Below are 26593 nucleotides of genomic sequence, written 5' to 3'. Positions count from 1 at the left end.
TAAATAAGTAACTTCAATGTCTAAATATCATCCAAAATCATATTTCAAACATCCAGGAAAATAAAACATTTAAAAATGCTCATTCAAAAATTTAGATAGGTGGTATTTTTTGCACTATATCTGCAAGAGGAATTCTTCTAACAAATTTTACTGATAAGAACCTTTAAATACTTTGTTTTTTTTGCCCCAATGACTCTATGTATGAACTGATACTTTTTACACAAATTCGCATATCCCACTTTTATAGTTAATATTTGCTTTTAATTTTGGTATACTGTTCAATGAAATAAAACTATCACATTACATTTATAGAATGGATTGCATTCAACTACATACTTGAGAGGATTTCCAATTCCAGGAGGAGAATACGACATTGTCCGTCCATAACCACTTTGTGGTCTTAATAAATCCAAGGGATGTGTAGGAGAGGCATAATAGGAGGACCTATTGTTAAATTAACTTAAATTTAATGACTAAAATATACTGACAATTATGTTAACTTAAATAAATATAATCAGACAGGTAAAAAAAAAAAAATAACTTGTATATTATACCATGCCACTACATGCACAATGAAAATGTTATCTTAGTACTTGAACTGCATAAAATGTCTGAGAGCAGAGTTCATTTATTATAATTCATTATGGCCTACAATGACGGCAGAACATAAGCTGGCAATTTGGTGAAAAGACCTTAGTGTTAAACCCTATCAAATGCCTTGGAAATGTTAAGCAACAGAACAAGTTTCTCCAAACCTTTTCATGGCATGCCATATAGACCCAGAAATCTGCTGCAGATTTTGATTGGTGAAATCCATGAAGATGAAGTTGACTACTGATGACCTACTTCATTACTCTTATTATTATTATTATTATTTTGAAACTGGTTGTATATGGGATTGTTTCCATGAGATTAGATGCCAGTTGAGAATAATATAGTATAACAAATGCAATGAGCAGGTATTAGCCAGGAGCACATCTCTTGAGCACAACTGATGGGATTCCATCAGAACCAGAAGCCTTTTTGGTTATTCAAGATTTTCCAGGTGTCTTTCTGGAGGAAGGCTATAGGAGGCATGTGGTCTAGGTAAAGGAGGAGGTGATTTGCCTTTGTCATCTATGTTGGAATCAGATAAGAAGAAAGACCAGGAGGTCAGTTTTATCTTTAAGTGATGTCGCAATGCTATCCTTTGAGTGAAAAAGAGGTGGAAGCAAAGATGGACAAAAGTTGCACCTAAGAGTTTTTGCAAGGCTACAGAAGTCACGACTACCATCAGTACAAGTGGTGAGTTTTATAAAATATTGCACTTTTCAAAGTCAGATTTAGATCTGTTCAGTGATGAACTTGCACATGTTGCAAGCTTCAGTGTAGGCCATATAATAAAGCTAGAGTTTTTGTCTTAAGCCACTTACAATAAGCTGTTTTCTTTGCTTGGTCTGATCTGTCACATTTTTTCAAAAAACCACTGGATATAAAGTGGAATTTTGAACAGATGCAAAGAATGAAAACCATCATCATCAATTTGCTTATATGTACCCTAAAGGGGGTGTGTACAGATACTATGACAGTACTATATGATTAAGTTTACATAATTATTAATCTCCTATCAACAATTTTCCTCCAAATTAGTCTATTACTTCTCAGCACTACAATATTGTTGTATTTAACATGTCATGCTTCTTTTGACTGAATCAATCAGTCAGACCTGGTCTTTCTCTAGATCTTTTCCTACCATCTTCACATCATCAAACACCTGTTTTGCTAACCTTTCTTCATCCATTCTGTTTAAGTCACCATACCACTTTAGATTAGTTCTGCTTACACATTCTTGAATGCAAACAATATAAAGTTCCTTTCTAATATCTTCATTTTTAACATCGATGCCGTCTGTCAGTCCCTTAATTTTTTTTAGAACACTCATATCTGTGATGTTTAATATCTGATCAAGTGCTTTATTTCTAACCCAACTCTCAGATTTATAAATTAAAACTAATTTGAACACTATCTTGTATACTGTTACTGTCGTGTTTTGGCTAATTTCTCTCTCTTATTCCATATAAATTTATTCAGCTGACTCCTTATTCTGTTGTCTATTTCCAAATTTAATTTGCCATCTTCACAAAAAACTGTGCCTAAATAGCTGAAAGATTTTCTTGTTCTGTAGTTTCTCCTTTGAGAATGCAGCTGAAGAAGTTTTCTATATTTTCATAGTTTTGGTCTTTTAATTGCTGATTTTGATCAAATCTGTTACAGTTGTTATGCAATTTAGTTAGAGAACCTTGGAGACTTGCACATAGGATGAATTTAGTATATCATTTGCATTATTTCATTATGTGATCCATATTATTAGCATTTCTCAACTTTTCTAAACCCAAGGACCAGTAAAATGCCTAAAACAATTCTACGGACCACTAAGTTACAGAGGCATAGCTGGAGGGGGTGGCACTTTTTTTTTTTGCGTTTAAGAAATCTTGCCATACTGTCTATAAAACAGCAACTGAGTGATGAAATAGACTTCGACAATGTCATTGACGATTTTACTAACAGAAAAGCAAGAAAAATAACATTTTAGAATGTTGGAATTAAACTTTTACTTCAAAAATAAACATACTGTTTTGTTTTTAATTTATTTCCCTATACGTCGTTTTGACTTTTTGTAATTTTTTTTAAAAACCTATGTAAGAATTACCAACATTTAAGAAAAACTGTGCCATTTATAACATAACAAATCTAAAAGCATGTTTTGAATACACATGGAAACATAATTAAATTGGAAGTAAACGATTTAAAGTGTATCATCATTGAACAAAGTTTTAATTTTTATTAAACAAATAAATAATATGATCTAATTATGTTACTACTTACTTTTAATGAGATGGTTGAGCTCCTCGACCCTTGCAGAGTTGCTGGATATCTGGCTCAATATTGGTAAACTTCAGTCGAAGATCGGCACGCACACTAAGATGATTTCTGTATTTTGTTTTTATTTGAAGGAGTGATGAAAATCCTTTCTCACAAAGATATGTTGTAGAAAACTGCATGACAATTTTCAATACTTCTTCAGATAATTTGGGAAATTCATTGTCACTGAAGGCGAGATCCAAAATCAAGCCAAACCAAGATCACGGAATTGCATTTTAAGTCCACCGTCACTTGAAAGCTCAATTAACTGTTCTTTTTTTGATAATGAAAGGTCGTTCTCATGACTGCAAGCCTGAAATGGATCACGAACCCACGAAATTTCTTATAAAAGTTATTGGGAAAATATGTTTCAAAATTCTGCCTCAGAGTTTTGAGGTGGTCACAAACCCTTTCCAGAAATTCAGAATCAACAAAAATATCATTTTCCACTAAAAAGGATTCCAATGTTGGAAAAAGGTGCAAATTGTCTGTCTTTTACATAATTAATCCATAAAACCAATTTTTCTCGAATGCCTGTATTTTGTTGTAGGCATCAAGAACAGCTAAAGAATTTCCCTGAAGAGAGAGATTTGGTTCGTTTAATTTCGAAAAAATGTCAGAAAGATAGGATAGTGTTGATAACCATGCTTTTCAACAAGGAGTGATGCAAAATCAGAATTACGTTCATTTACAAATAATAAAAGTTCGTGCCTTAATTGAAATAACCTTGTTAGTACTTTGCCTCTGGAAAGCCAGCGAATTTCAGAATGAAGCAAAAGTTGTACATATTCATGACTTATTTTTTCACGGTATTAACAACCCCTATATCAGAGGTACATCGGAAAAGATAGCCAAAGTATTGGTGAAACTTGGCCTTCGCACCACCTTCAAGCCTCATGTCAAGCTGGCAACTCTGATCCGCTCACCAAAGGATAAACTTCACTCTTTAGCACACCCAGGAGTGTATGAAGTTCCATGTGACTGTGACTTAGCCTATTATGGGCAAACAGGAAGATCAGTGAACATCCGCCTGGAAGAACATGAAAAATACATTCGCTACTATTACTATGGCAAGTCGGGACTGGCAGACCACGCTTTGGACACTCCTTCACACAGGATTAGATGGAGAAAAACGAATGTGATATTTAGAAGTCGTTATAGATCTGAAAGACTATTTTTTGAGTCAGCAATGGCTTTGAAGAATTCTCCCAACCTTAACAAATATGGTTGCATTAATTTGCCAAAAATTTGGGAGACGGTTATCCTAAGAAAAACTCCTGGATAACTGCTGCTGCTTTTTTTTTTTTTTTTGTTAGAGGGCGCCAAAAATAGGAGTTTAGATCTTTTGTCTTTCTGCAATTATATTGTTTCACTCACTGTCGCGTTTACATGTGTGTTGTGCTCTGATGATGCTGATTTGAAAATCAGCGAAATATTAGCGTTAATAAAACATCCTTGTTAATAAAAGTGTTTGGGGTGTTGTTAATACCGTGAAAAAATAAGTCATGAATAACCAGCAACGCCTAAGCTTATCAGTTAGGTTGTACATATTCATTGCCCATTTCATCGCAGAGTACTGAAAATAACCTGTTATTTAATGTTCCAGCTTTAATAAAATTAATTACCTTTACAGCGTTGTATAGCACAGTTTTAAATTCTGGTGGCATTCCTTTGGTGGCTAACGCTTCCCTATGTATGAAACAATGTACCCAATTCATATCTGGATCTACTTCCTTGATCATAGAAAAACCCCACTATGCCTGCCTGTAAGGGCGCAAGCTCCATCCGAACAGAAGCCTATACATTTTTCCCACTGGATTCCTTTGTGTGTGTTATGTAATTATTGAGAGTGTGAAATATTTCTTCTCCAGTTGTTCGGGATGGCAAAGTTCTACAAAACAGAATATCATCATGAATGTTGTTATCATGCGCATATTAACTGCACGTCATTTGTAACATCAGTAGTCTCGTCTATTTGTAACGCATAATAAGGAATCTTCTTAACTCTTTTGATTAACTGAGATTCGTCACCTGCCATATCATTAATTCTGCGAATGACAGTGTCATTTGAAAGATGAATCAAATCAACATCTTTTAGTGACTTGTTGCCAAACATAGTTTTTACCACATCTTTTATAGCTGGATGTAGCAAATTTTCCCCGATAGAATGAGGTTTCCCTGTTTTCGCTATGTGCAAACTTAAGAGATAGGATGCTTCCAGTGCCTTGCTATTAATGGAATCCATGGCGGAAACTATATCTTTCCCATGGTTTAATGTCCCTAAGCTTCGCTGAAAAAATTCAATTGGCTTATTTTTCACATTACAATGTTTAATTTCTAAATGTCGTCAGAATTTCGCAGGTTTCATGCACTCGTTCAACAAGACTTCATAACACAAAACACACTGAGCTTTCTGTTCACTTTCATCTCCACACCAAGTAAACCCAAATTCCAAATACGAACTGTTATATTTCCTACTGTATTTTTTCTTTGAACTGCTCATTTCTTCTACATTAATAGTATCAGATTTACTCACTGTTATTACAACACGTGTATCACAATTAGGGTTATCATCATCACCTGTTTCATTTGCTCTTTTCAAAGTCCTAGTTCTAAGCCACTTTTCCATTATTAAAAAACATTTCCAAAAAATATATAAATACTGGGTTTAACTCATGACACATTTTGTCCAAGTATCACTTAGCACTTCTGAAGATATACTGAGCCTTGGTAGAAGGAGAGAAACCTTCATTAATAATCAATAAACAACAAGCAATTGGTTGAAATGTGGATAACACATGTTCACTTCAAATCTGACAAAACAGCAAAGGACGGCGAAAGCAATAAAACTATATTGTTGTTCACTTCACCCCTCTTTTATTATTCATCATTCTGCAGCTACATATTTAGCGGCAGAATGACGAATAATGAAAGAGGGGTGAAGTGAACAACAATATAGTTTTATTGCTTCTGCCTTTGAACATTCTGACACTATTTGTTGGTTTTGTTTTTTTTAAGTCTCATTTGATTTCAATAATTTTTGCTTACTTATTCAATTTTACTTTGTTTTAAAAAATATATATTTATTTAATTAATTTAAGTCTGTCTGCAGACCACAGATCGAGAAACACTGATATAGATGATGAATAAGAGTGGAGATAATGTGCATCCTTATCTTACTCCTGACTTTACATCAAACCATCTTTCTGTATTTTCTTCAATTCTAACTGCTAACATACAACTTTAATATAGACTATGTATTGCTCTGTAAAATGTTCTGTTTACCCCATATAATTTTACTGTTTTGAAGAACTTTTCTCTAGGCACCAGAATACAAAACTCATGTAAAAAACTTTATTACATGTAGAAATTTTGTCAAATCATCATAGGTATCATCATCAGTACTGGATCACAGAACAGCAATTAAACAAAATAAATAAATAAGATCAACAATTTCCTAACTTCCTATTTAAAAAAAAAATACATATATATATATATATATATATATATACAGACATACAAAAAATCAAATTAGGAAAGATTAGCAGATTTGAAAAGTACTATCTCCCACAAAGGGGATAGATATAGACCACAGATCTGTTAGAACAATGAAGTAAAGTTTCACAGTTTTCTTTAAAAAGATGTTCTACAAAAAAAAGATTTTTATGAAGGATTCTTATCTTGTTCCAATAAAGTCTTAATAGTTTCAGCCTTTTGACTAGGATGGAGATGAGATTCAGCATGAGCCTTCTTCTGAAAAACTGAAAAATGTAGGCTACAATCTGATTGACGAAGAATTAGAAGATCGAAAACAATCTCATCACCATCCTGGTCAAAAGGCTGGAACTATTATGGTTTTAGTGCATTGTGCTCATTCTTTGTTATTCAGATGAATTTTTACAGAAAGAATTACATCATAATAATTCCACCTTTTTATCTAGTGGTTTTAAGAGTTCTTTCATCAAAAAAGCTTTTGACAGTTATGGTATCTCTACCTCTTCCACTGCAGAAGAAATAACGTGCATTCCCATCCCTCATGGTATTATTCAACGAATAGCAAAAATTTTCAAGCCATTTAATATTTCATTGCCTTTTGCCTCATCAGAAAAATCTCCACTTTCTCACTTCACTAAGGACAAGCCTCCACCTCTTAGTTATCTAGGCATCTAACAGATTCTTTGCTCTTGTCATCATCATCATCATCAAATTCCTGTCATGTACCCTAAATGTGTGTACAGGATATGATAGTACTACATGAAAATTTTACATCATTATTAACTTCCTATCTACAATTTTTCTCCAGATCAGTCTGTTACTTATCAAGACTCCAACATTATCAGATCTTATATTTCTGTCGTCTAAGGCACTTTGCACCATATCAATCCACCTATATCTTGGTCTTCCTCTGGGTTGTTTTCCTGCCAACCTGGCAGAGAACACGTGTTTTGGCAATCTTTCCTCATCCATTCTGTTTAAATGATCATACCACCTGAGATTAGCTCTGCTAATGCATTCCTGGATGCTGACAATGTCAAGTTCTTTCCTAATATCCTCATTTTTTAATATGATATTGCCATTGATGCCATCTGTTCATGCCTCTAATCTTACTCAGGATTCTCATATCTGTGGTCTCTAGTCTTTAGTCAAATGTTTTATTTCTGACCCAGCTCTCAGATCCATAAGTTAAAACTGGTTTGAACACTGTCTTTTATACAACTAATTTAGTGTTCCGACTAATTTCTCTCTTATTCCATATGAATTTATTCAATTGACTGCCTACCATACCAGCTTTGTTGATTCTGTTGTCTATTTCCATATTTAATTTACCATCTTCACTAAAAATCGTGCCTAAGTAGATGAAATGTTTTACTTGTTCCACAGGTTCTCCGTTCACAAAGCAGTTAATGTTTTCAATGCTTCTGCCTATTTTCATTGTCTTTGTCTTTTTATTGCTGCCCTTTATACCATATCTATTACAACAGTTATTCAATTTAGTCAGAGAATCTTGCAGACTCGCAGCGGATTTATTGATGAGTATAACATTGTCTGCATAAAGAAAAGAGCTGACATTAACATCTCCAATTTTGATATCATGTTTAATACCACTTTCCTTCATAATGTGATCCATATAGATAATGAATAACAGAGGGGATAATCTACATCCTTGTCTCACACCAGATTTAACATTAAACCATCTTCCTATACTTCCATCAATTCTAACTGCTGAGTTACAACTCAAATAAAGACTAAGTACTGCTTGATATAATGCCCCACTGACACCATATAACTGTAGCATATTCAATAGCTTCTCTCTTGGAACCTTATCATATGCCTTTTCCAAATCTACAAGACTCAAATAGAGATCTTTGTTATATTCCCATGATTTTCCACTATTTGTTGTAAAGTGAAGATCTGATCGTGACAGCCTCTATTTGGCCGGAATCCAGCTTGTTCATTACGAAGCTTTTCTTCTACAATTCTTCTCAACCGTTTCTCAAATATACTTGCTTATATCTTACCAGGAACACTCATTAGGGAAATACCTCTGTAATTCTCACATTCAGTTTTATTTCCCTTTTCATATATGGGTACTATTAGAGCTCTACTCCAATCATCGGGAATTCGTCCCTCTGTCCAGGCTTTCCAGCCACTGCAAGACTTTTATACCACCATACTTCAGTATTTCTGGTCGAATATCTTCTACTCCTGCTGCCTTTCCACATTTTAAGCCTAACATTCTATTCCTGTTGAGTGTTTTTTTTTTTTTTTTTTTTATCACTGTGCTACTACTGCTTGTTTCATTTAGCAATTTCTCGAAGTAATTACTCCATACTTCAAGGATATCTTATTCTCCCATTTTCATGTCACCTTTATCATCTGTAACTTCTTTTACAGTACTCTTTCGTCCATTTCTAAGCTTCTTCAACAACCTCCAAAATATTTTGCCACCTTCTTGATATTTATTTTCTATGTTCTTGCCAAAGTCCTCCCATGACTTTTGTTTAGCTAGTTTTACACAGTGTTTAGCTTTCTTACATTTGTCTCTGTATTCTCTAAGAGCAAAAGCTGACTTATTGGCCAGGAACTTTTGATATCCTTTCTTCTTTTCCTTCACTGCCTCTTTACTTCCTGTGTCCACCATGGAGTTCTGATTTTTCTATCCTTACAGACAACCTCACCACATGCCTCTCTAGCTGAATCAATCAAGGTTTTCTTCAAGGCTTGCCAACGAATCTCTAAAGTTTGGTTCCTGTTCTCAAACTCTTTCATTTTTTCTTCAATAATCTTTGTGTATTTTAGTCAACAGTTCACATCTGAGAGCTGATCAACTTTTATTCGTTTTAAAACTTTCTTACATGTTATTCTTTTCAATATGAAATTCAATTTTATCCTGCTCAAGAATAAATAGTGATCACTTCCAATTTCAAATCCTCTGTACAGTCTGGTGTCCTGCACCAGGGAGAAAACATCACTATCAACAATAACATAGTCAATGAGACTTTTCTTATTCCTTGCATCTTCTCTCCATGTGAATTTGTGCAAATTTTTATGTTGGAACATGGTGTTTTATAATAACCAGTCCATGTCCTGAGCAGAAATCCAACAAATATTTGCATTATTATTAGCTTTGCTCTCTTCTCCAAATTTTTCCAATATATTTTTGTATGTCTGACAATCATTTCCTACTCTGCTATTTAGATCCCGAACAAGGACCAACTTTTCCTTTTTCATTGTGTTAGATGCTTTCTCTAAATCCTGAAAAAAATTCCTCCACTTCTACCTTAGTAGAACCTTCTGTGGGACATAGGCACAAATAAGTCTCATTGTCCAGTTCCCCATTCTGATATTAGCTCACATCATTCTACTTGAGACTGCCTGCCATTCAAGAAGATTAGCCTCGTATTTAGTGTTGAATACTATGGCTAATCCTTCTTTTCCTTGATAATCATTGCTTGAATATAACATTTTGTATTTATTGCTCAGAAAGATCTCACCAGTGTCTGTCTTTGCCAACTCACAGTATTTCATTATCGAAACAGATCCTTATCATATTTCCCATGATTTCTTAACTATTTTGTCATAAGGTGAAAATTTGATCTTCACAACTTCTATTTGGTCTGAACTCAGCTTGTTATTCTGTTCTTCTGCAAGTTTCTCTTTCACAATTTTTCTCAATCCCTTTTCAAGTATATTTGCATAAATCTTATGTGGAACATGTAGAGAAATTCCTCTGCTGGTCTACATCTATCCCTTTCTGAGAAATAGTTCTTTTCAAATCTGCTAATCACCCCCTTCCTAACTTTATTCAAAAAGGGGAGATTCAGGATTAGGCATCCTCTGGCAAGGAATACTGGATCACACAGAAAGCAAAAATACCACCGTCATGCAGAAGAAATCATACAGGGTGTATTGTGGAATGGAGAACCTCCATTCCAAAATGGATAATTTTTGTAATTAGATCACAAGTATCTGGATCTGAGAATGAAAAACTTAGTCTAACCACTGAAAGCAGAAATAAAAGTCTCGGAGATCTTACTTGGCATTTTTGAAGTGCTGCTAAAGTACATGAGGTTGTGGGTGGTTGAGGGAAAGGTGTTTCACTGGAGATGAAACTTGGATGTGATTGTGATCTGTATTGCCAAGAGGTGACTGCTCCAAGAAGAGCAGTCACCTCAACAGTATATCTGGAAAGAGAACTGGTTAAGAAATGATCCAGAGTGTGACTGGAGATGACTGTCAGGGTTTCTGTTCAGATGATGAATGATTTGCTTTATCATTACTTGCAGCAAATACATCTGCTTCTCTTTCAGCTTGGTCATTAGAAATGAAAAAAATCCACTAATCAAGTGAAACAAATCTAACTGGAAAAGCTGGAACTATTAGGACTGCATGAAAATGAAGTTAAAGATCTGGACTATGATTTTAATTATTTACTAAAATCATATGCCAGATGTCAGAATGATTTTCAGAACTGCAGAGACAAAATGAGGCAGGGAGATTTTAAGCCATAGAAGATCAAAAGGGAGGGGGGGGATTCGAGATCAGGCATCCTCTGGAACACAAAAGCAAAAAATACCACCATAATGGCAGAAGAAATCATACAGGGTGTATTTTGGACAGTTAAAATGGGCTGTGGATGGTGTGGCAGAGATCTGGGGTTCAGTTACAAACAGGAAACCAGGTTGAGATATCTACAGATGATGATGAACATCATTTATAGTTTGGCGTTGATACCATGAATGCTGGTGAAGTGAATGTGAAAAAAAAAATTTATAAGATTTTTGGAAGTTTTAAATTTTTTTTTTTTTTTTTTTTTGGGGAAGGGGGTTGAGAGAGGTTTTTTTTATTACTTTAACTGCAGTAACTACATTTATTTAGGTTTACTCTCACGCCGGTATTAGAAAGGTGAAGAGGAAAAAAGTATGGGAGTATACAGTAAGAGGAGACAGACTCTTAGACATGTCATCCATACAGAGGACATTCAGTCTCCATACCAAAATATGGCCTTGACATTACCCCTTGCATACCATTTATATAGTCTCCCTCCAGGCATGACCTGAAAGATTATGTGCCAGCTGTTTAGGAAGCTTCCTAAATGAGCTACTGTCTAGTTCAGTCCCATACACTATCTAGCAGCAAAATCTGTAGAAATGTTTTATTGCAATATCCTCAAAGGGGAGGGCTTTTGGATCTGCAGTATGTCTGGCACATCCTTTTGGAGCATCACTCACAGTACTGTTCACACTGCATGTCGAAAGATTTGAGAATTCTTTCAACATGCAGTGTCGAAAAATACTTCAGGCCCTAGTAAGCAAGGTGGTGGTATTTTACCAGGCAATAAAAGTCATCTACCATCTTGTAGGTCATCTAGTTGGCATTTCCTCTAATTAAGAAGCACAATACTTGGTGATGGCAGAGCCCCTTTGGTGGAAACAGGCCACACCACAGGAGGACAGAGTTGACTTGACCAGGAGAGGCTGTATATTACACATCACTTGCCAATATAGAAAGTATTATAACATATGTCAACCAATTTTGATAATAACATTTAAGCCCATTTTTTTTTTCTTCAGTTGCCATACAAGATGTTTCAAAAGTGGGGTGGGGGGATATACAACTTTGAATGACAACAGAAGGTAAATAGTAATAGATGAACACTTTTTATTATGGTGCAAATGTAGTGTAACACTTGAAGTTTCAACACAGACAGTTAAAGTTCGATATGACTGCCTCCAGTAATTCTGCAGATGGCCCATCGGTAATCAATTTCCTGCCACATGCGGCAGAGCATGTCTAGTGTATAACTTTAGCAACGGCAGCAGTAATTCTTGAATGCAACTCATCCAAATTGGCTGGTAGTACAAACACTCAATCTTTTGCAAAGCCCTGCAAGAAAAAATCTAACAGTGCAAGTTTTTTTTTTTTTTTGGTGGGGGGGGGGACATGGTGGCCATACTACAGATGTCCCCCTACCAATCCATTTGCCTTTGGAGTGTCACGAACATGTTCTACAATGGCATATGGGTTTTCACTGCTCTCAATTCTGCAGCTGTGAGTGTTTACTTGCCCACTTATGTGAAAAGTGCACGTTACTGAAAACGATGATGTCCAAAAAGTCCTCATTTCTGTACAGAAATCCTGGCATATCTTTTTATCATCTTTCTTCAAATGTTGTACGAGGGTAAATTTGTAGGGCCTTAAATGTAGACGGTACTGTAAAACACACCACACAGTCACATGGAATTCCAATTTGACGAGATGCTTGTCTGGTTGACTTTCCAGGGCTTCTCTTGAAACTTTCCCAAACTTCTTACACAACAGCATCAGCAGCACATGGCCTTCCTGAATGACCTTGGATGATGCACAGAACAGCCTGTTTCCACAAAATTCTAGGAGGTTCTTTGCCATATGTGGCAAAGAATGTGAAGAAAATCATCTGAACTTGTGTTGCAGATTTTGTTTTCTCCAACCAAAACAGACAACATGCTCGCACTGCACTATCGAAAGTTGCCATTTTCAAATGGTGTGGTGCATCACGCAATTTTTGGTCACGTAATAAAGCTATGTGACCAAAAATTGATATGTTTCATTACATCACGACACTTGCTCGGTTTTTGTACATGTTCTGAGTTATTCTCTGTTCTCATGCAAAGTTGTATGCACCCATTTGAAACATCATATATAAAGCCAACTCTAACATAAAACTGATCAACAGTTTCCAAATATTTTTGCCTCTGAACAAGGATTGATGTTTATTACATTAGAGAGGAAATTTTATGCTTCTCCCCACAGGCTTGAAAAAAAATCATTCACATAAATGAATAAAATAAACAAAATGAATAAAATCCCCCCAGCTCTTCAAGATTTACATTAACAGATACTGTTATGTTACAGGTTTTGTGACCTCTCATGTATGAATCTGAGACAAGCTACTAGAAGCCAATTCAGAATTCCAGGATACATTTGGTTTGCGTGGTTCTTATACATCATGAGGAGAAAAACTACAAAAAAGTCCCTACCCAACTTTGAAAAATACAAGTACAGTTTCAGAGTATTCTTTCCTTTTGCATTAACAAATGTATACAACACTAAACTATTAAAATTTACAAGATAAACAAGTTTTTTAAAAATATCAGCTTTTTATATAAGTCATTTATCCTATAAGTTTTAAACATCAATTATGGTATGTTTAATCATAACTGTAGTTTACAACACAGCATATTCCCCCCTCCCCTCCCTCTTCAAAGTAATTTCCTTAATAATTCTTACCAATTTCATACTTCAAAACATGTTGGAAAGACAATCTCGAATGATAGATTATCTTGCACATTTTTGATGAATAAAATATTTATCACTACTATATATATGGGTAATCAAAATTAAAGTATCCTAGTTTAACCTTGTGGAGCACCATTCAGTGATCCTAATGCTACAAAACTTTGCTGGAATACATTACGTGTCATGCGGAAGTGATATCTGAGGGGAAAATGTAGTTCCAAAATTCACCACCAGGGGACAATGTAAACATTAAATGTCCCCTGGTGGTGAATATCATACAACTCAGCAAATGTCAGGATGGTTTAAAAAGATAGACACAGAATTTTTCCCTTTATTCTGGTTGTTAATACTGTCCACAGTGATGGCACTAACATTGCTCCAACATACTTTGCTTGTGAAGCTGTACTACCTAAACAATTGCAATGCACTTGCCACACTCCAGTGAATTTTGTCATTTGAACAAATGTCGATGAGGTCCACTGCTTCCACGTGCTCTGCGATGAATGATTAGTCCTTTTAATAAAACAGGATTCATTGGGAGTTAGACCTGGCAGAGGTAGCAAAGCAATCGGTTCACAACAAGTGAGTGAAGTTGCTACTGTTGTTGTAAAGCAGGAATAACAGCATTGGTTCTTCAGCACACATGCTGTATCGAGACATATGGATGTGCCTTACACAGATGTCTGGAAAATTCTATGGGAGATTCTACATTTCTACCCATTTAAGTGGGTACAAATGCAGAATCCTGTCACAGGAGTTGTGCCCATAGGACTTTGAAAGTTGATTCACATTCACTTTAACATTCTTTGCTTGAGTGGATGATTTTGTGGGGAGATGAGCTGTGAATACCCATAATCGCCAGGAATGGGCTATACAAAACCCACAGGCAATCCAACAAATTCCTTTGCATTCAACCAAAGTTACTGTCAGCTTCGTTTATCACTGGGCCAGTCTTCTTTGAGTACATTTGCCAGTTGAGTCCTGTGACTTGCTCAGTTACTGCCGAGAGGTATCGCAATATGATAAGCAATTTTGTTGTGCCACAGCTACAGCAGTGGCCATGCATGGATTCAGTCATTTTTACAGGATAGGGATCTCTCCACACATCAGTCAGTCAGTCTGTATAGGAGGTTCTTCAAGAATATTTCACAGAATTCAAAGTTATCAGCCATGTGTTTCCCATTGCATGGCTGACTCGTTCATCTGATCTAACCCCCTGTGACTTCTGGCTCTGTGGATTTCTCAGGATCATCCTGATAACTTGCCAGCATTGAAAGACAGCATAATACAGCATGTGTGTGACATCAGTTCTGCCATTGAACACACTATGCAAAGGATGCTTAGTTTGTGGCATACCAAAAAGGGCTATGCTGCCATTTTTGGTACAGCCTGTAAATTTTTATTCACTTCCATAATGGAAGTGAATAAAAATGTGTTATTTATGCATGTGTTGCTTTTCTCCTTCTTACAGAAAAACACATCTCACAGAAAAATGACTACATCTACATTCAGTACATCATACAGTGAAGCTCCATCCAGTGGCAAATTTTGGAACTACTTTTTAGTTCCATGTCTGGTGTATATGAATATCATATTGAAGAGAACATTATGTAAGAAATGTTTTAAAAAGAATTAAAGTTGAGCAGCTTTTACAGGTAAACTGTATACTCAGCTATATTAACATTATTGAAGAAAAAATGAACTTGTACAAAAACATGAACAAAACCACAGACTCTCAGTGTCATGCTCTGAAGAAAACATTAACTGATTCAGCCAGGGAAGCATGTGGTGAAGTTGCCTGCAAGGATAGAAAAATAAGAATACCATGGTGGATACATGAAGTTAAAGAAGTAGTTGAGGAAAAGAAAAAGCATAATGAAAGTTCCTAGCAAATAAGTCAGCAGACACCCTAAAAGAATACATAGAAAAATGTAAGAGAGCCAAGCTACGTGTAAAAGCAGCTGAACAAGTTTTGGGAAGACTTTGGTAAGAATATAGAAGGTAAATATCACGAAGGTGGCAAAATATTCTGGAGGTTACGGAAAAAGATTAGAAATGGAGGAAAGAGTACTATAAAAGGAATAAAAAAAAGAGGACTAACTGACTTCAGAAAACTGAAGATAAGGATAGATGTCTGGAGTAATTACTTTGAAAGACTTAAATAAAACAAGCAGTGACAGAGAAAATTTTCAAGAGGAAAGCAATCAAGAGTACATATCAATAATACAATAATATTTACTGCAATTCAGTGTGAAGATTTTTAAAATAAAATAGAAAAAGCCCTCAAAAACTTGAAATGTGGAAAAGCAGCTGTTGTAGATGGAGGTATAAAAGTTTTTCAGTGGCTACACTACATAGTTTAGAGAGCCTGTTCAAAAGGTTGAATTCTAGGAGCTGATACGTACATTGATGGTATACTCATGGTAGACCCTTGATATGGTTGCTCTTGAGAACCCTAGAGTTCTTACCACTCGGGCGATAGAATGACCCACCTGTCGTGCACCAATAATACATCCACAAAGTCGCTAAGATCATCACATTTACCAATGTTCGTCGATTATGATACACTGTTGGGAAACCCCGATGTCTGCCTATTTACTGTCCGTGTTTGATTTTGGTATGTTTGGTATTTTACCCTCTGCACAAGGGTTGCCAGCGTCAACTTTGCATCATCACTATCTCTAATTTTTGTCCATTGAGTGTAGTATGGTCATTTAAACAGATTGGATGAAGAAAGGTTGCCAAAGCAGGTGTTTGATACCAAGATGGCAGGATAAAGACCTAGAGGGAGACCAAGGTCTGGAAGGATTGATTCAGTCAAAAATGACTTAGTCTATTACCGAAAAGTAATAGACTAATTTGGAGGAAAATCAGAAATAAGGTATATATCATTTGTTTATATATTCAAATAGACTGAGTTTGAGACTATATCATGAAAGGTAAGTTTCTATAACATTCCTGTAAAATAGGTGATTTGTTTTAATGGGTTTTTTCTTAGAATAATTAGTACTTTATAGCACTGAACTGGTAATTTTCATGGTTTTATTGCATTTTGTGTATTTCCTAATATATTTGTTGAGATATTGCAGTAATAAAGTAGCACTGTAAAATGGTACTGTAAACACACAAGAACAACAGAACAGTAACAAAAAGAATGATAATCTAAACAGTCAATTTAAGAGCAAGAAGGCTTGTCTATTGTACAGAACCATATCCATACTGAAACAAATGAGGATACTGAAAATGAATTCAAAACCTCAAGAATAACACGAATTATCAGATAGATGAGAAGGGATTAGAAAAAGTCGAGAAGAATAGGAATGACAAGGAAGTTAAGCAGCGAAAGGAGAGACAGCAAAGCACTGAAGTGGGCAAGATATTAGTGAATAATGATAATTAAGTAAGTACAGCAGAATGTACAAAGAAGGATGTCATGTGGTATGCCCGTAAAACATGCCGATGATGGCTGTGTTACTAATTCAAGTTTTCTGGGAGCAAAAATGAACCATGTAAAACAGAAAAGAAAAGTAAAAAAAGATGGTAGTTCTTGTAGGCACAAATGATTTAATTAGTGATAAATGCAGTATGAGCAAGAGAGAGAGAGGAAATTAAAGGAATTCGGAAGAAGCAAAGTGAATAGGGGGAGAGAGAGAAAAAAAATTGTTAGTCTGTTACCAAGATATGATACTACTGAATTAAGATGAAGAGCTACAGTGGTAAACGATTTGGTGCACAGAATGGATTTATATAGATGGATGACCTGCACATGAATGGATTTTTATCAGCAGTCTGAAAAAAATTTTATTGGCATGAGATCTAATGCGGGGATTCAGAAAAACTATATCATGATCGGTGGAATGGTAAAAATCTGTGCATAAGAGCGATGAAGTCATGCAACTGTGTTAATGACACAAACATACTCAATGGGTTTGGCGTATTAAGCACATGCAAGTATGTCTGCATACATGAGACATTAAATTTGAACAGAGATCAGCAAGTTGTCCAACTGAGTTATGCAGACTACAGAGGTGAGTCTATAAAAAAAGCTCGGAGATAACTTATGTTTGTGCACAAATTCCAGAAGTATTAGAAAAAAAAACAGTAGTTTGTTGACTTGGTGATTGTAGTCTGAGCTTGTAGGCATTCATGAGAACTGCTGTTCAGATATGCATATACTAACTATATCAAGTGTAAAGGGTACAATACTTTTAAGAAGGATAGACAAGATAGGAGAGGACAAGGGTGTGCTATCAATGATATCAGTTAACATAAGTCCAAACAGGACAAAAAGCTATGATTATAATATTAGTAACATGTAGCTGTGAGTATGAAGTTATTGCTTGCAAGGAATCTAACATGATCAAATACATGGTGGGATGTTTGATGAAATGATCACTTATTTAGTGCCTATCAGATGATGGATCTGATGGGCACTAAATGAGTAATCACCATGGGTGACAATTATCCAAACATTAATTAGGTAGTGAAATCTCAGGAACGAAGCTACATTCATTGAGCTGTTGCAAGACAACTTTCTCGAGCAGCATGTGATGACAGAAGGAATTCTAGGTCAAAATGTATTAGACCCCGTTATAGTGTCAGAGGGAGTTTCATTTAAAAGATGTTCTGCCTCTTGCTTCTGACAGTAATCATGAGCAAGAGATCCCCTACTCTGCTTATTAGAGAACTGATTGGGTGGTTTTGTTTAATTTAATGGTACATCAGCCTTCCGTAACATAATTTAATGGTACATCAGCCTTCCATAACATACCAAGTCCACGATTAAAAATATAAGTGGCTGATATTATAAGTACAGCTGACACTCCAGGAATGCGGGTTTTTATGAATAAATATATTGGAAAATTTTTTGGAGATTTGCGACAATTTGAAAAAACTTGCAGGCGAACTGTGTAGCTTAGAAATATTGAAAATTAAAGAAAAAGTTAGGTATGTCATGAATGCATAAAATATATGTAGATACTGGTTTATTTTATCATTTACTACCATAAAGTATACACAGGTCTAGTGTTAGTAATGCGTATAACATCTACAGTGTTTTGTACCATATAAGACAATATTGATGCAGGTGCTGACAGACATATGATTCATCTTGTAAACAGATGACGTAAACTTACAGTATTGATAAATACAGTAATATACAGGTAACCCCCATATAACACGGTTGTTAGGTTCCTAAAAAATGGTGTGTTATGCAAATTCGTGTTATACAAAACAAAGAACTAGTACAAAAAGCAAGGTTAAGTTTCAAAAGTTAAAAAACTATACTACTTTATTTTTATAACTAAGAGAAACGTATGTTTATTAAAACAATAACTGATCAAAAGTATTACATATTAATATTATCAGAATGTTTACATAATGTTACATAATTACATAATGTTTTCTTTGTCATCATTACTAAGCAAAATTAAATGAAGGTGTTTTCTTTCTGGCAAAATATCCTCATCTTCTGAGCTTTCTTCAGCAGCATCTTGAGTTCTATGCTCTACTTTTTGCAAAAAATCTGTTATTTTAGACTGTTTGCTTTTAGTTGAGAGATCTTTATAAATTTCGTCGTATGGAGCTAAGCACTTGTGAAGTTCTCTCTTAAAATTTGTGCTTCTTTCAATGGAAGGATGTTCATTTAGAAAATATAACTCCAATTGTTCAGCTAAGTCTAGGCCTTTCTTTATGCTTTTTAGGGTAAAATGTTTAACCTTTCTTTTAGGCTTGCACGGTGATCCGAATGCATTTTTGGAAATTATGGAGACAACTACTGTGTTTGAATAAAGACTTTAGTTTAATATTACTAAAATTTTCAATTCGACGTTTCAACCTTTATGTCAAGGTCATCTTCTGGAGCGTACAAATATACACAAGAAACAAGCTATCTACAATCAGACTGGTTCGTTAAAGACACTGACCAACCGCTACCACAATTGTTGGCCTGACCTCTGGTGAAAAAAAAATAATAAATAAATAAAATAAAAATAAAAATAAAAATAAAAAAAATATAAATAAAAACATACTGCAAATGAACCAACTAATAGCCGATAACAACACATATAAAATGGTAAATTATAACCCAACAAAAAGGATAAAGGACAAAACAGAAAAACTACTAAAGTCCGTCACTTCTTGGCCACCAGACACGGTTAAAAAACTCAAACCCCACTACGCCTGCCCCCCCCCAAGAATATATGGGGTTCTGAAAATACACAAAAAAAATGTGCCCCTTCGACCAATAGTGGAAGGAATAGACAGTCCCAATTACCACATAGCCAAGAAATTAGCGGCAACACTCAAGGAGTTGGTAGGTCATTCCCCCTCCTACATAAAAAACACACAACACTTTATAAACAAAATCAAAAACATAACACTCGACAAAGATGACTTATTAGTCAGTTTTGACGTTTCTGCCCTTTTCACTAATGTCCCCATCAATGACACAATTCTCCTACTACAGAATAAATTTCCGCCCGACATTACGGCCCTCTTTGCCCATGTACTAAAGTCTGGTTACTTCGCGTGGCAAAACAAATTCTACCTACAAAAGGAAGGTACAGCCATGGGCTCACCATTATCCCCCCCAATCGTGAACTTCTACATGGAAACCTTTGAGCAAAGGGCTCTTGATTCCGCCACGCTTCGACCGACAATCTGGCTCAGATACGTTGACGATGTGTTTGCGATCTGGCCGCATGGGCAACAAACGCTAAACACATTCCTCAGCCACCTAAACAAACAACACGAACAGATACAATTTACCATAGAAATCGAAAACCAAAATTCGCTCCCATTCCTAGACACACTAGTTACATGTCTTCCTTCAGGCAGTCTATCCTTCACAGTCTACCGAAAACCGACACACACGGGCCAATACATACATGCGAATTCATACCACCACCCAGCACAAAAATATGGAGTCATTAACACCCTTAAAAACAGAGCCACAACGATTTGCTCTAACAGCAAGCCCTGAAACAAGAACTAAAAATCATTAGTGACACATTCATAAATAATGGCTATAACAAAAATACTGTCAATAAAATACTCTATAAAACCACAACAAAAACAAATCTAGATTACAGTAAAACCATAGCCATCCCATACATTAAAGGGTTATCGGAAAAAATCAACAGAATCCTACAACATTATAACCTCAATGCCACCTTTAAACCAGCCACTAAACTTAAAACCATATTCAGCTCCTCTAAGGATCCTCTCCTCCCATTAGCACATCCTGGAGTCTATTGCATCCGCTGCACCTGTAACTTACCGTACATTGGTGAAACAGGACGGACAATCCCTATACGCAAGAAAGAACACATTAGACACATTAAATATAACCATTATGGTGAAGCAGGCCTCCCAGACCACGCACTTAACACCAAATCAACCGGAAAAGCACCTGCTCCTTACACCGCACAAAAACATGGTACGAAAGAAAATTTAAAGAATCCTGCGAAATCCTGATAAACCACCCAAATATCAACAATAAAGATGGTATGAAAATTCCAAGGATCTGGATGGCACACATTCAGCCAACCTAATATGAAAGATTCAACATAAGTCAGGACTCTAGCCAATCCACTAATATTAGAAACCATTCCACTCCAACTGGCTGGAATGATGTTAATATATGTATATAGTAGACAACACAAATAGGACTCTAGCGTTGATGTATAATTTTTTTTTTTTTATTTATTTATATTTTATTTATTTATTTATTTATTTTTTTTTTTTTTTTTTCACCAGAGGTCAGGCCAACAATTGTAAAATGTTTAACTTTATCGTTTTCATCTGTGCTATCATCCTCTGAATCAATTTAGGTTTATTCCAGATGCCATTTCCACCAAATTTACTTCATCATATATAATATTTGGAACTGACATTTTAGAGAAACACAGGTTCTCCTACGATTTCTCTAAGGGGGAAATTTCAGTTATGGGGATTTAGCAGTTTGCCCAGAAGAAAGATGCCCTGAGACGTCGCCCTGACAGAAAATATAGTAAGAATAACACACAGAGTGACTGTTTTCCCAGTTAGAAAAGGGGGAGAAATAGAAATTTTGATCAGAAAGACAGGAAAAATTCTTTGCCTGATTCTCCAACTGCAAGGGATATTGAACAAGTAAAAAGGGAGGAGACCTTTCACATCTCCGTGGAATTCAGGATGCAGCAAATGAGACGGAAGTTATAGACGCAAAAATAAAAAAAATGTAAAGAATGCCATGTAAAGAATGTAATGAAGTAAACATTATAGAGAGAAGTAGTAATAAAATTCACCGCTCAGGCAACGTGAGAATTAGAAGGAGAGCAGGGTATCATAAGGAGGTAAATTACCCGAGGGATAGTGACAAACATGAGTCGCAACGCAAGTCACACCCAAAAGAGCCCACAGGACACGCTGAAGGAATTTCCTGCTCGAAATTAAATGACAAATCTGAGTACTGTCCAACCCAGAGAAAGCATGAGACATGATACAGAAACAGATTAAAGAAAAAATTTTTCATGAAGGGGTGGGCCTTTGTAAAATTCGATGTAGCTTAAAAATACTAAATCCCTTTACATCGATTTTTACATGGGTCAAGTCTCATGAGAACTGTAAATAACCTTGTTTGTTTCTATGTATATTTTGCTAAATATTAATGTAGTTAACCCTATGGGAAGTGACTGTAATGCTTTGCCATCGGGAACTTCGTACATAGCTATGTGTAAGAGCACAAGAAAGTTGTTTACAGTTATGTGTATGAGACAGTTGTTTGCAAGCTTTGTGCATAACACCTTTAAAGTTAGTATCTAAGAGTGCTGCTAGGTTCAAACAAGTTTCTGCTGACCAGCAAGATAAAAAAAAAAAAAAAAAGGAGTGCTCAGAGGAGAAAAAAGAGCGGGTCGAACTTAAAAGAAGATGAAAGAGTCGTGCCGAATTTTTAGGGGTTTACAACCCTTGGTGCAAGGTGCAGAGAACGGGAAAATAAAAGGGACCGAGCCGAGCATAAGGTGCTTCCAGTCGTCAGCAGAGGAAAGGCAGTCGGAACCAGAGCAGTGGTGGGAGGGAAAAAAAGTAGGGCAATCAGGGATGTTACTGATATATACATATATATATATACGCACACACATAGCAATCACAGAATGATTTGAATATCTCTACATGTGGGAAAATGCTAATTTGTGACAATCAGTGTTAGTAAGTGTAAAGTTATGTGTTTTGTCATGATGAGATATCATGACAAAATGCATAACTGCAAATTATGTTGGTGGGATTATGCTTGGAGAAACTAATGAGGCTTAGGGATCTTGGATTCATGTTGGTTAAGAATTCAAATGTCACAAAGCAAAAATTGCAAATACACCTCAGAGGATAACTGTGATGCTGAAACAAACATTGACATGTTAGGATAAGGAAGCTATTTTCCCCTCTTTACAAGACTTTGATATGTCTGAACATTGGACTACTATGCACTGATTTGGTTTCCTGGGTTCTGAGAGGATAAAGAAGCTGTAAAAAGGTACTGCAAAGAGTTACAAAATTGATATTCAGATTATGGATGTAGATTATGAGGACAGAATGAGAATGTGGACTGCAGAATTTCAGAAGTTTACAGACACGATAGTCTATAAAATTATGGAAAGGTACTATAGGACATTGGTTGATGAAATTTTTCATTATGTGGAAGGTGGGGGAGAGGACAATGGGTATCCATGGAAGTTTGTGTGCTGTTTTTTTTTTTTTTTTTAAAGTGGTGTGAGCTAGATTTTTCTCTCATAGAGCAGTGGATGAGCAAAACATTTTATCTGAAGTGGCAAGTGTATCTGGTTTGAATGAGTCTAGTGAACACCTGGTTGTGGGTGTATGGCCTTTCTCGATAGGTCCTCAACTCCTTGGAGATCTCTGAATATTATTATTATATTCTGTTTTGGTCATCTAAGATAATTCTGAATGGCATCAATCAACCTAGACCTTCCTGTGGTCTAACCAGTGCTTTTTATAGTGTGGCACAACCACTTCCGTATCCCTTCATGTTAGAGTACTTATCATCATAGTGGAACTGCAACATGCAGTCTTTGCAACAATTGTATTATGCCATCTAAACTTCAGTTTACTGTCAAACATCATTCCTAAATCTCGAATCTCGTCGACTTTCTGCAGTACAGCATCATCAATATAGTACATAGCTTTATATTTCTGCACTCCAAAATGCAACACCTTGCACTTATTAATATTAAAACTACAACCACACTCCATTGGCCAAGTCAAAAGTCTATTCAAATCTTCCTGAAGTGAATTATCACCAGTGATGCTACTTAAATCAACCAGCAAACTGAAGATCGCCAGCCCAGCAAATCTCTCCAACACATTAGTTAATGTGTTGGAGAGATTTATAACAAGATAACTACAACTGCAGTTATATGAACTGGTTTACAATGGGAAACTTCTGTCTTAGAAACATACATGTGGAGTGGTACTATTTTGCCATTCTTTCCACTCCTTAGGAACTTTAACAGCTGCAAGTGATTAAATAATCAGATCAGGGGCATAGCTAACTATTGTGCACATTCCTTAAGAATATGTGGTGATATGCCATCCATTCCCACTTATTAATATCTAACAAAGTGTTTCTCAGCGTGGAGCGTATGCCACAAAGGGGAGAATGAATATTTTGGGGGGGCAATTAGAAAAATGATGTTGCATTCGTCACCTCATCACTGATATACTCAAAACACTCACCATTTTCGGCGAAGGGGGATATCAAAATCTTTGAGGCGTTGAGGTGGGACATGATCCAAAAAATGTTGGGAAGTACTGATCTAACCCAATCAACACTTGATACACCTCTGATTCTTTCACTTCAAATTCTCGTAATACTTGCCTCTCTTCTATATATTGCATGGCATTTACACTAATATGATATATGCTGATAAAATGCTCATTCAATAATTCCACTATATCTTTGCAATGGTCACTCTACTGCCATGACTATCCACCAGTGCCAACCTGCCATAATTATTCTTCCTCTTGTTTACCATATAGCAGAAGAATTCCCCTGAATTCTTCTGCTATATTTAAAAATTTAATTTAATTTAAACTCTCGCCTGACTAGTCAATCTCCTTTCATACTGCACCTTTTCTTTCTTTACCATAATTGTCACCTTCCGAGCCTGCACTTGATACTTTTCATGGATCCAATTATCATCAACTGTGTAGTACTTCCACCATAGCAATTTCTTAACCCTTGGTATGCAGTTATACATTGCTTGTGTCAAATACTGCTTCATGAATTTCCATGCATTGTCAACATCTTATCTCCATAGCTCATTAACCTAATGCAGTGATTTTCAACCTTTTTCATAAAATGTCACACCTAGACTAATTATGAAAATTCTGCAGCACACTAAAAATATATTCTTTTAATTTTTTTGACAAAAAATTCTGGCAAAAAAATAGGCATAATTTTGATTGATTTACATACAGAAGATATTAATAATAGTAATTACTTATCCTTTTTGGGAGCTTCAAGGGAATAAATGCGCAAATTACGACATTTCTTTCAATTAATTCGTTTTTACAACTCTCGTTGCACACCGGTTGAAAATCGCTGACCTAATGTATTGATGCTAGTTGAACTACAGAGCTTCCCATCAACTACCTTATAATTCCACATCACATATCCCTTTTTTTTTTTTTTTCAGTAATCTTTTCTTGTTTCACCACTTTCCCAAACAAGTATCTCATGATTAGGGATGCGATAAACCATGATTTGGCCAAAGTACCAAATACTTGGCTGAAGCATATTAAATTAAATTTTATAAACAAATGTTTTTTTGGTAAAAAATAATACACTCATTAAAAACTGAAAAAATTTCATCACTGTACATTTAATGTCCAGTGATGAATTAAATTTAAATGTCCTCACTTATATCCTCAAATAACAGAATAAAAATATTCTGTTATTTGAGGATATAAGCTTTTATTTTAAATTGTGAAATGTAATAATTATAAATTTTATCAATAATAATTACATTTCACAATTATGGATTTAATAATCAGAATGAATTTCGATAAATTACAATCTAGGAAAAGAAATTTTTCACTGTTTTCAGGAGTAGTCTACATCTCCTTTCTTCATAAATATATCTGGCTTCTGAAAAAAACGTTTTGATGAATATGCTAGTAGCTGGTGGCAAAAGAAATTTTCTTGCATAAATTGTACTGCAGAATAGGTTTACTCATCAGCCTTGGAATTTTTTTTTTTTTTTTTTTTTTTTTTTTTTTTTTTGAATAGTTGATTATGTCCTGTTATCCAATGTAATCATTTCAGCTATAGCATGATGCAAAGATTTGCCTATTTATCATCTATGTGTTTTTAGATTGGATTTTTTTTTTATTTTAGATTTTGTGTTTATTGCCATGCTTTATGTTTTTACTATGATTAATCAGAGATGTGTACTTCCCTTTTTCTGTATTATCCAGATATTTTTCATTTGCATATTTTACATTTTGCTAATTTTTAATCCGTATATAAATCGAAACTTCCAAATATTGCTTTTTTTTATTATTCATGGCCAAACCTGTATTATTTTTCAATACTTTAAGATAAATTTTAATACTTGATAATATAGCCGACTTTTAAGAGTGCATAATATAGACTAAAATAAAAACATCAAAGAAAGTACCTATAGATTTCATCCAACTTGATTATTCAATGGCAAGCCTTTGCATGCGGTCAGGCAAAATAAGGTAAGGCTTTTCCAGATTGTATGCATTTGTTATGACTTATATAACAGAAATTTTTCTGCTTCAGCTGGTTGAATACTGAATATTTTGAAAAAACATGTTGAATCAGCTGAATATCAAAGCAAAACTGAATATTAGACACATCCCTACTCATGATCACTCTCAACAACTGGCA

General features: G+C 35.3%; 1 protein-coding gene across 4 annotated transcripts in view; it reads right to left on the bottom strand.

Annotated features, from left to right (window-relative positions):
- LOC150107457 (uncharacterized) overlaps nt 1-26593 on the bottom strand; it is a 314828-nt gene that overhangs the window by 135619 nt on the left and 152616 nt on the right. For all 4 annotated transcript variants that reach the window (XM_090391886.1, XM_090391888.1, XM_090391889.1 and 1 more), the window contains exon 7: nt 337-444. In XM_090391886.1, the coding sequence (XP_090248012.1) occupies nt 337-444 (108 nt within the window). The remainder of the gene's footprint in view (nt 1-336; nt 445-26593) is intronic.

The sequence above is a fragment of the Typopeltis vanoorti genome, chromosome 4 (assembly GCF_054136105.1).
Source record: "Typopeltis vanoorti isolate ZY-2024b chromosome 4, IOZ_Tvanoo_1.0, whole genome shotgun sequence".
In the NCBI taxonomy this organism is placed as follows: Eukaryota; Metazoa; Arthropoda; class Arachnida; order Uropygi; family Thelyphonidae; genus Typopeltis; species Typopeltis vanoorti.
The sequence above is the reverse complement of the archived record's forward strand: the minus strand, read 5'-3'. Positions and strand labels throughout refer to the sequence as shown.